The following is a 12,293-nucleotide window of genomic DNA, read 5'->3' on the forward strand; positions in this document are numbered from 1 at the left end:
ATAACTGTCATATCTTTCTTGTTTGCAAGGAAACAGGTACAGCAGTTCTCAGTCTGAAAGTCTGAAGGGTGGTTTCGAAACCACAGCGGTTTACTAGACAACGTGCGGGGTATGCCCTCCTCTCTCTCCGGTCTTAGAACTGACTGACCTAGCCAGTTATGGTGAGACCAACAGTTTAACGCCAACTCCGAACAGCTGTGCAACTTGGCATTTTTCACCTCGATTGACACTTAGCCACTGAGCCTACCCATGAAGCGTACTTGGAAGGTACGAACAGAGGAAGATGTGTCGATTTGACCACTTTGCAACCCTGTGTGAAATTTCTTAGTCGGTGCTGTGTAAGTGACGGGCATTCTTCCTGTTTTAAAATCGAGAATTTAGATCGGACATTCATTTCACCAATTTTGAACTCTCTGCCATATTTGTATTTATTTGCCATTGTTTCCTGTCATTAGCGACAACACGGAACTACGCAATACACACACTCATTGTAGTCAACGAGACAAACGCACATGCCGCACAAGCAATCTTAGGAAGCCTTATACCCGGTCGTGAACCACAGTACAAAATAAATAAATCACATATTGATTATACATTTACTTGTTTAAACGCATTTTCTTCTCTCTTTCATTTTTAAAATCACGACATCGATAAATATACATTTACACTATTTATTTCAACAGCTGTAGAGAGCACACACAGTAACGACACAACGACACACCTTAGTCCCACACGCTTGCTCGTGCTGGGAATCGAACCCATATGTCCACGTTACGGTGCAGTGGCACTAACATGAGAGGACGGAACCCGGTGTGTTGTGGACTGCACAAGAGTTAAAACATGAGCTGCACCGCGCACCATAGACCAGCGCATGCTTATTGTGCGCATTTGTTCCGTGAAACGGCACCAGAATGCGTGTCAGAGACAACATGAAATTAATTACGCCCCCTTATAGAGCCCAAACTCGAATTGAAGGAAATACTGTCCTCCATGTCAGTAGTAACTTCGATGATATCCGAAGTCATTTAGAACACCCACAAGAAACTGTTCCACCGCTTACACGTGCCGACTTAGAGTAAAGAGAGGAGAAATTCATGGTCCTTGCTACAACGTGACGCAAGAAATCACAGTTGGGGTTGTAACATGTACTGCGAAAGGGTCTAACTTGTCATGACTGGTAATTAAGTGAAAGTGAACGGGCATGGTTGATTCACGATCGAGAGGTTGATAACTGGTTAGCACATTGTCGGTCCGATGTTTTTCAACAAAGCAGGGACCTCCGAAGCGGAACTGCATATTTTAAATTCATTCGTCAACAAGATGGGCAATACTGTTCCTGTGAGATAAGACTATCCATCTTCAACATCACACGCGATCCATCCATCACCTACACAGGCACAACATTTCACTGTTCACACACGCTTGTTCGGTGCCTCCGGGACATAGACTGCTGTATTCCCTACTTAGGAGAAGCGCGTTGAACTATTCATTTGTGTCTGGGTATGCTCAGACAATTTTTAGTGTCGGCCATAAAATTGTCAGGCTCTGGAGAAAAAATAAAGAAAGGAAAGAATTACGGTTTAACGTTCCGTCGACAGAGGCTGAGCACAGATCAGATTCGGCAATCATTCGCGTGTTTCTGTTCTTTTGAAAGAAACATCCCGATTTTCACTTTAAGTGACTTAGAGAAATCGCGAAACTCCCTAACCTGGATGGGTTTTTGAACCCTGTTCTCCTGGATTCGAATTCAGTCCTTCACCATTACTCCTTTAACGCACTCAACAATCATGTTAGATATTGTTGAAAATAATCCCTTTGCACTTCAATTCTCCCTGCAGGAGTCACTGTGCTTTATGGGGTTTGCTTCCCTCCCCACTGGCACTTCAAAATGGTTCAAATGGCTCTGAGCACTATGGGACTTAACATCTGAGGTCATCAGTCACCTAGAACTTAGAACTACTTAAACCTACCTAACCTAAAGACATCATACACATCCATGCCCGAGGCAGGATTCGAGCCTGCGACTGTAGCGGTCGCGCGGTTCCAGACTGAAGCGCCTAGAACCGCTCGGCCACTCAGGCAGGCCCTGGCACTTCCAAAACCTGTAAGTTAAAGCGCACACATAGTTTAAGCATTGGCCCCAGCGATGCTAAATTAAATGAAACAATTCTTCATGCAAGACTATTTTCATTTGCGAAAAATTATCTACGGTGGGTCAGTTTCGACTCTGTTGTCATTTTGAAGTGAACCGTCATTATCATGAGTGTACGATCTAGCACACTGTTGACATAGTTCGTTGAAATTATAATGTATGGAACCACCCACATACACCAGAGTTCATATATAAAACGAGACAAAATGAAAGTAACTACAAGAACAACATTGACATTGAACGAGCGAATCAGAAAAACCCAATTTCTAGGCATGTCATGACCTCACAGTAGGGTTTTGCACTAACTGGTATAAGTGTATTGATGTATGAAAGCAGTATTAGTGTTAATTGTACTATTTTTTTAATTTTTTTCTTCTGACACCACTGTAATATGTACTACAAAATTATTGTATTCATCATTACTTTTTTTTTTTTTGCTGCTGCTATGTTAGAGGGAGCATTGTTCCAGCATCAGACCCAGGGGCATAATTTTTTTAATTTTCTAATAGTGTCCAGTATCTTTGCAAAAAAAAATAACTTTTGAGTGACGACTAGAAAAAAAATTAGAATTGCAAAAATTTCAAATTTCTGATTCATTATTAAAGAAAACAAAAATCTAAGTAAATTGTTACTAAATTTGAATTTGGCTATTTAGAAGCTTTAAATTCCATTCTGGAGCAAATAATTTCATAGTTTACTTGCCAGAATTAGAACCAGATTGAGCTACTATGGGTCTTAACTTGCCGACCCTTCAAAATTGAGTGATCTATAAGTGAGGGAAGTAATTGTCCCCCTGGTGAGTGTGTCTGAGTGTGCATGCATGTAGCTTCCGACTGCGCCGTTCTGATGTCTGCTTGTTGTGTGGCTCGCTAGCTGGACGAGTTCCGCGCGGAGATCCAGCGGCGCGACCAGGAGATCCTGGCCATGAGCGCCAAGATGAAGACGCTCGAGGAGCAGCACCAGGACTACCAGAGGCACATAGCCGTCCTCAAGGAGTCGCTCTGCGCCAAGGAGGAGCACTACAACATGCTGCAGGCGGATGTGAGTACCAGTCGTTTCCCATGGCCTTACGAGAGTGATTTCCACCAAACACTCAATTTACCTTTACAGTCATTTTATGCAGCATTTTAAATATATACAGGGTGCAGAGAAAAACTAATAACGGGGTCAGAACAGGACAGGAGACGTAGGATTGAGCTAGATTTGTCGCATAATCATAGATCCGAGTAAGGGCATAAAATAGCAGCAAATCCTGTCTTCATCGGTTTACTCCTTTAAAGCCGTACTTATGATGTGTGCCCATCTCTCACACATGTTTGTATTATGAGGAAGTCTCACCGACTGAGATTTATGTAGGGATGTCGTAGGTTAGTCTTAGCCTCCATCCGTATAGTTTGTCCCTCAGAATTTCGCTGCAGAGGATAGCATGTGTACGCACGTTTTTCATTATGAGGGGCCATCATTAAGTTGTTGTTGTTGTGGTCTTCAGTCCTGAGATTACTTGGATGCAGCTCTCCATGCTACTCTATCCTGTGCAAGCTTATTCATCTCCCAGTACTTACTGCAACCTACATCCTTCTGAATCTGCTTAGTGTATTCATCTCTTGGTCTCCCTCTACGATTTTTACCCTCCAAGCTGCCCTCCAGTGCTAAATTTGTGATCCCTTGATGCCTCAGAACATGTCCTACCAACCGATCCCTTCTTCTAGTCAAGTTGTGCCACAAACTCATCTTCTCCCCAATTCTATTCAATACCTCCTCATTAGTTATGTGATCTACCCATCTAATCTTCAGCATTCTTCTGTAGCACCACATTTTGAAAGCTTCTATTCTCTTCTTGTCCAAACTATTTGTCGTCCATGTTTTACTTCCATACATGGCTACACTCCATACAAATACTTTCAGAAACGACTTCCTGAGACTTAAATCTATACCCTATGTTAACAAATTTCTCTTCTTCAGAAACGCTTTCCTTGCCATTGCCAGTCTACATTTTATATCCTCTCTACTTCGACCATCATCAGTTATTTTGCTCCCCAAATAGCAAAACTCCTTTACTACTTTAAATGTCTGATTTCCTAATCTAATTCCCTCAGCATCACCCGATTTAATTTGACTACATTCCATTATCCTCGTTTTGCTTTTGTTGACGTTCATCTTATATCCTCCTTTCAAGACACTATCCATTCCGTTCAACTGCTCTTCCAATCCTTTGCTGTTTCTGACAGAATTACAATGTCATCGGCGAACCTCAAAGTTTTTATTTCTTCTCCATGGACTTTTAATACCTACTACGAATTTTTCTTTTGTTTCCTTTACTGCTTGCTCAATATACAGATTGACTAACATCGGGGAGAGGCTACATCCCTGTCTCACTCCCTTCCCAACCACTGCTTCCCTTTCCTGCCCCTCGACTCTTGTGACTGCCATCTGGTTTCTGTACAAATTGTAAATAGCCTTTCACTCGCTGTATTTTACCCCTGCCACCTTTAGAATTTGAAAGAGAGTATTCCAGTCAACATTGTCAAAAGCTTTCTCTAAGTCTACAAATGCTAGAAACATACGTTTGCCTTTCCGTAATCTTTCTTCTGAGGTAAGTCGTAAAGTCAGTATTGCCTCTCGTGTTCCAATATTTCTACGGAATGCAACACATTTTATTCTGAAAGCGTGTTGGTTGTATCGGGGATTGTGCAGTACGCCATATTATTCCCCACTCTTTTGGCTACAAAACCCTATTTTTCAACATACTTCTTGGGAGGGCCTGTGTGCCACTGGCTGGTCGACGTCAGAGCCAACGTCCTGCTGCATCAGCAGCCTCCCCATCACACATGCACTGCTGCACGTAGTGTGTATCCTTCATTGAACCAAACAGGTGGAAGTCGAAAGGTGTGAGATCCGTGCTGTGGCATGTACGAGGAAGAACAGTTCTGCGAAGTTTTGTGAACTCCTCTCGGGTTAGCAGACTTGTGTGGGGCCTTGCGTTGTCTTGGAGAACGAGAAGTGGGACGACCACACCAAACTCGTTTCTTTAATTTACTGAAGGTAGCACAATACACTTCAGAGTTGATCGTTGCGCCATGAGGGAAGACGTCAGACAGAATAGCCCCTTCAGAGTCCCAGAAGACTGTCGCCATGATTTTACCAACTGAGGGTGACACTTCGAACTTTTTCTTCGAAGGAGAATGCTCAGCTAAAAGAGCTACCGTTCGTTACCATCAATACAATCCTTATAGGTGACATTACGAAAGTGATACCTATTTCCAGTCCTGTAAGACTCATGAGTGGAACTCTACCACCGGCCGACATAAAGGGCGATTCAGCTGCCGCTACTCCTGGGTTTTATGCAACTCACAGTGCCTGCAAATACCACATGCAAGATTTTCATATTCTCTCGCTCACTGCTGCAAACTATTGGTCGTACAGGAAAATGAACAGGACCTTTTTGTAGGAAATTTAATGCAGTTAAATTTTTTTACTGGGATGCGTTTTTGCTAGAGGCCATAGTTTTAGAATTATTTAAGAAAAACGTACAAAAATGAACTTTCAAACGCCTTTTTTTTGTTGAATAGCTCGAAAACTGTGGCCTCTAGCGAAAACATATCCCGCTAGAAAATGTAACTACATTAAAATTCCTACAAAAAGACATTGTTCGTTTTTCCTGTACGACTAATAGTTTTCACATAAAGAGCGAGAGAATATGAAAATCTTTGTGTTGTCTACCCTGCTGTCTGTCTACTTCCTAAAATACAATCGTTCTCTTTTCCAAGCGTTTGGTTGGATTCTCTACTAGTCTGAGGTTTGAGCTCTGTGTGAAGTATCTGCGCAAGATGATGGTGATCAGCCAGTCATGGCTACTATACAGTAGCTGCCATGTCCAGTGGCAGCTGGATGAGGTCTGTGTCAACTGGTCTTCAACTGGTGTAATATTAGGGGAAAAGCATCTTCACCTTATCATCTAGGGCAACAAGCTTACAGGGCTGCATATAGGTGACACAGTTCAAAAACTAACACACTTGTTGAAAACATACAGATACTTCACACAGAGCTCAAACCTCAGACTAGTAGAGAATCCAACCAAACGCTTGGAAAAGAGAGCGATTGTATTTTAGGAAGTAGACAGACAGCAGGGTAGACAACACTGGAGTGAGAGTTACGGTGCAAATCCACGAAGTATCCCTAAGGGGACTGCTAATAACCCAAATGGAACATTAGACAAAAACTAACATGTGAAAATTAGCTTCCTAATTAAGTGCTCCTCCATACAGACAAGGCCTCTATCCACCTTAGTGTAGAATCTGCGGCAACAGTATGGATGGTTCACATAAGTAATGGAGGAAAATAATACGCAACGGGGAAATCAGTTGTACGCGAGGCTCAATCAACATCAAGTAATACCGACAACGTATCGTGAAATGTAACTGATAGCAAAAATTTGGTCCAACAGACTACAGCGCAATAACATAATTGAATAATTTATACCATTATTTGACATTCTTGTATTTACAACCCCACCCTTGCACAAGTTACTGACAGGCAGATGACGGAAATTACCAGACCTACTGATCACAGAACGTTGATACTGAACCTGAATGTCCTCCGGCGCCGATTTTACGATGGCACGGTCAAAAGTTCTAAGACTGTATGTCTTTGGTCAAAAACATACATACCTCTAAGGCTCCTGTTTAGATTAATGCACATTGTCCAAAGTACTTCCAGAAAATGAATAAAGGCTCCCCGTAGACTTTTTCATTCATTTCCGTCTTCAGATATATGCATCCATGTTGCTACTCCATTTTTTTTTATTGCCATCTCCCCGCTTTCGATTAGATCGCCGGCTGGCTCTTTTCCTACCCCTTGAAATGCAGAAAAGACTTTCCTTCGCCCTTCTACCCTCCAGTCGTCCGGCAATATATCTCATCCATCATCATTTCATTTTCATTAGAGCTACAATTACGTTTTCCCCTCCAGTCCGTTCCATAGTTCTTTGTGCCTTGTCGGCTTTCATCTAGTAATTCCCAACACCCGTCCGTCACTTATTCACCGAGCAGACATCGGATTTTGAATGGTTTTCACATTAAATTCATCATCACAGCAATAAGCCAAAATTGGTGACACACACTAACAGAATGCTTCCCTTTTGAGACATACAAGAAGTTTGTACTAATGCATGTTCTCATGGCGACATGAGTGAATACAATCTCCTCAGGTTTACAGCGGCATCATACATTCGCGGTTTTACTCACATCGGACACTTTTCGTAAAAAAAAAAAAAAAAAAAAAAAAAAAAAAAAAAAAAAAAAAAAAACTATGTAGACCTTCAAAAATACTTTTACGTTCTTCTACTTTTCCTGAAATAGGATACTACTCCTAAAGGCCTCAAAATAATTATATACGGCTGCTATAAGCTCTTCATCCGACTCAAAATGTTTTTCAGGCGTTAATTCCTTTGGATATTTGAAATAAGAGACATACCAAACCTGGTAAATAGGGTGCATGTTAAAAAAAAAGTACTGTAACTCCCTTAGTTTCCCCCTTGCCAAAGCAGCTTCGCGGACAGATGCACTCCCCCAAAAAAGATGTTTTTTTTTATATTTCTTCACCAATCTCGTCTCGCGTATTTTTTCGTGCAGTATCCAAAAGGCTTGTGTGGTATTCCTCCATAATTATTTTAGCTTTTGCTAGGTAATCAAGGTTTGCTCACAAAACAGTGAATTCAACCTATGATACAATTGTAATAAACTTCGCCTTTTTTTTAGATGCTTTGTCAAACTATCTAAAAACATTGTCGAGAAATTTGTTTTTGTACTTACTTTTGGTCAGCATTCAACAAGTGACACACCTATCTTGCACAGTTTTCTCATTGTTACTTACTGCATCTATCTTTCGCAGTTTTCTCATTGTTACTTACTCAGGTGAAATGTATCGTATTTTTCTTCTGATATGCCTTTGGTGTCAGATATTTTATACACATTTAATCTCTGATCGCCAAGTATCGTAATATGCACTTTCTTGTTATTTTCATCTGTTGCTCTTTGATAACAAGAATTCTCGTAAAAACAAACAGGAAAACAAAAAATTGAAGGACGTCTCCTGTGTAATACCTTCCAGCCACCGGCAATTGTTCTGTATAAAGCAGATATAGATACTTTCGCAAGTGATGTTTTGTAGACAAGCTACAATCACAGAATTGTAGTATTCCGTGCACAAATTGCAATTGTTTGGCAACTTCGTGATGTAAAATCAGCGATTCATCCGACTGTGCCATGTGGTGCACCGAAAGCGTCGTTTCATTATTGCACTGTATAAGGCGCGATTGGTGCTATAGGTGATGGCAGACATAGGGCTGTGTTATCGGTTCTAACACCATTAACTGAGGCTATTGAATCTCCATCACTCATCTTCTCGTAGTTGACATGTAGCTAGATGAAACAGATTCTAGACGTACACTCAGTATTGATAATTTAATAAAAGAATCGTGTTATGATTCGGGAACCTTAGTTGCAGCATTTCGTAACGGCTGTTCAGCCTACTGGTGATGCGCGTTTTCTGGGAGTTCACATAATTTATCAGGAGAGGGGAAAAAACCTTGTGTATGTACCGGGTGATCAGAAAGTCAGTATACATTTGAAAACTGAATAAATCACGGAATAATGTAGGTAGAGAGGTACAAATTGACACACATGCTTGGAATGACAAGGGGTTTTATTAGAACCATAAAAATACAAAAGTTCAAAAAATGTCCGACAGATGGCGCTTCATCTGATCAGAATAGCAATAATTAGCATAACGAAGTAAGACGAAGTAAAGATGATGTTCTTTACAGGAAATGCTCAATATGTTCACCATCATTCCTCAACAATAGCTGTAGTCGAGGAATAACGTTGTGAACAGCACTGTAAAGCATGTCCGGAGTTATGGTGAGGCATTGGTGTCTGATGTTGTCTTTCAGCATCCCTACATATGTCGGTCGATCACGATATACTTGCGACTTCAGGTAACCCCAAAGCCAATAATCGCACGGACTGAGGTCTGGGGATCTGGGAGGCCAAGCATGACGAAAGTGGCGGCTGAGCACACGATCATCACCAAACGACGCGCGCAATAGATCTTTCACGCGTCTGGCAATATGGGGTGGAGCGCCATCCTGCAAAAACATCGTACGTTCCAGCAGGTGTTTTAGCAGCCAGTCTGGGGATGATGCGATTCTGTAACATATCGGCGTACCTCTCACCCGTCACGGTAGCACTGACGTTTAGCTGTACAGCGCCATCTGTCGGACATTTTGTGATTTTTTTTTTGTTCTAATAAAACCCCATGTCGTTCCAAGCATGTGTGTCAATTTTTATCTCTCTATGTACATTACTCCGTGGTTTATTAAGTTTTCAAATTTATACTGACTTTTTGATTACCCGGTACATCTGTACTCTGCACGCCACAGTCTAGTCAGTGTGAGGATAGTTTCAGGTAACCAGTGACAGCGAGATATTACAGTATGCTTGTACCTTTGCATCTGTGCAAACAAACATGTTATAAAATTTTTCTGTCTTGACTTTGCTCGTAGAGATTAGCCTTAAATGGCCGTGAACAAAGCGATCGTGATTTTAGACTGGCTCATCCGTCTTTATGTGCTATGGGTCGCGCCATAATTCATCACTACCATTACATGGCCCTACGTCTTGAGCTCGTTATTTTGTAACTGTGTATCGTGTTACTTTATTCACATAATAGTTTTTGACGATTGAAATAATTTCGTTGATTGCGCCAAATGTTTGATTTAGGTTGAAGAACTCCGACAACGGTTAGAGGAGAAGAACCGGCATATAGAGAAGAAGACACAACAGGCGCAGCAGGCGATACAAGAAAGAAACCGTCTGAACAATGAACTTAGCGAGTTGAGGGACCACATGGACATCAAGGATCGCAAGATCAACGTCCTGCAAAGAAAGGTAAGTCATTTCACCGAATGCCGTAACTTCCAGTTCTCAAAAACTAAACTCCATTTGATTAACTTTTACATGAAACGCTTGATTTTGAGTATTGAGTTACATCACCATTTACACAGACCGCAAGGCAAGAAAGGAATACCTGCAGCATCGCAATTATTAACACAAAATTAAAATAGTGCTGAATAGATAAATGAATCTTTGGCCATGGCCTCCTGTCACAATTCGACGCACTATTCCAACAAGCTTTGGTTTTCTCATTCAAGTACACCTGTGTCATATTTGGGTGCCAAATGTATTATCAAATCAGACCACGAAATTTCGTTTGCCTTTCAATATTTTGTTGATAAAATTGTCTAGTATGATTCGAACGCAATGTATTCAGCAGCATACCCGAAGCACCCAGTAGAACTTACATGCCCGTTTTACCATCAACAAATTGCAGATGTTCATAATATACGTTATTAAACAAATTCCTCAGGTTTTTCCTGTAACTATTTTAAAAAGAGTAGGCCTATCTACGTTCATGCCTAAAATCGTAGACCTAAGGGCAGAACCACATGGCCACTCTTTGCTGACTGCTGTTGCCAATATCTTCTAAGGGATCGATAGTGTAATATCTCTATGTGCACTGTATTCTAGAAGACATAGGAAGTTTACCAACCCAAGCATCTCAAGTTGCGCAAATGAAAAGAACTACAAAAAATTTCAGAGCTGTGAATATGTCGTTCATAATGGCCCTAACATCCTGGTTCGCCAGGTCTTATAGGAGCCTAGAAGCACTGGTAATAACCGCCTTGGTGGTCTTGCCTTGTGTGAACCTGTACTGAATGCAGCCCATGCCAGTTTCGTCCCTAACAATATGAAACCTCTTTTTAGTCCTTTTCCCAGAACATTTCACACACATGTACCTTCTCTCTTATTCAGTCGTTAACTCTGCAGATTTCCGTGTTTTGAAATTCTCCCAGTGCAAGGCTGTTATTAACCAGCATGATTAGTGATGAGATGGTAGCAAGTCCTAAATGCTTTAATATCGCGGCAAGCATGCGATCTGGACATTATACTTGTTGGTCTTCACTGTGCTGAGGACTTTCAAGCCCTGTTGATCGTCTAATGGATTAACAACCCAAAGTTCTCATACCCCTGCAGCGCTCTTGACCTTCTGCAGTATGTGGTCCATGGTCTATTTTATGGTTGATCCTGACAAGGTGCTCCTGTTTATTGTTTCTTGATGTCAATAATTTCATACTGCAAATGTATTTGAGCTCATTAATAGGCAAATGAAATGGAAGACATGCGCGGTAAAACGGGCTAACCCTCAAATGTAAAAGCTTAGAAGTTAGTGTTACCATCTGTTGCTCGGTATGGGAACTATCAAAATTGACATTGGCCCGTCCCTGGGTGATATTTAGGGATGACACCAATGTCAATTTTGATATTTCCCGTACCCAGCAACAAATGACAACACTCATCTCTAAGTTTTTACCTTTGAGGGTTAGCCCATTTTTCCGCGCATGTCTTTACTGGCCGCAATGCATGCTTGTGTTAATCTCCATGTTTCTGCTGAACCAGCCTCACATGGTATAATACATGACATTGATCTATTTGGGAACTACAACGTATAATCTAAGCAAGGTGTTCGTGATGTACAAAGTCTTCTTCTCAGTATTTTTCTTTCAAAGGACTATACACTTGGGTCAAAATTCCCAGTTTGTCCTTCTGAATATTTTTTTGTGAGTGAAGTTCTGAAGTTTTATACATTCCATAGATTTTTAATTCATCAGTTTTCATTGTATTATTACCTAGTAAAGTAAAGCAGAAAAAGGTTACTTCCATTATAGTATTTTCTTCACTTCCATAAAAATTTTCTGTGGTAACATTTTGTTGAGTTTGACAGACTCGCATTTATCAGGAATCATGTGGATATCAATACTGTTATTGTGTCAAGTTTTATTTCAGCTATAATTGATCTTTAACGCAGCTGACTGAAACGTAAATTTCAAACGTTAAGCCCATCTCACACAGAGTAAAATAACGACTATGAGGTTAAGTGCTCGCTCATGCAACAGTTCCGAAGCAGACTTCATTGATTGCCAGGTGGCTCCCTTGCAGGAAGCTCTGCATGTTTCTCGTGATAGCCCTAGTGCTATTCTCCTGAATAACATTCTGCATGTCTCAGTCAGGGGTCCTGTTTGCAA

General features: G+C 41.1%; 1 protein-coding gene across 3 annotated transcripts in view; it reads left to right on the forward strand.

Moving 5' to 3' along the window:
• LOC126191061 (centrosome-associated protein CEP250-like) overlaps window positions 1-12,293 on the forward strand; it is a 462,550-nt gene that overhangs the window by 306,822 nt on the left and 143,435 nt on the right. For all 3 annotated transcript variants that reach the window (XM_049931777.1, XM_049931775.1, XM_049931778.1), the window contains exons 5-6: window positions 3,026-3,193; window positions 9,931-10,098. In XM_049931777.1, coding sequence (XP_049787734.1) covers window positions 3,026-3,193; window positions 9,931-10,098 — 336 coding nt within the window. The remainder of the gene's footprint in view (window positions 1-3,025; window positions 3,194-9,930; window positions 10,099-12,293) is intronic.

Source organism: Schistocerca cancellata, chromosome 6, assembly GCF_023864275.1.
Source record: "Schistocerca cancellata isolate TAMUIC-IGC-003103 chromosome 6, iqSchCanc2.1, whole genome shotgun sequence".
Taxonomy (NCBI): Eukaryota; Metazoa; Arthropoda; class Insecta; order Orthoptera; family Acrididae; genus Schistocerca; species Schistocerca cancellata.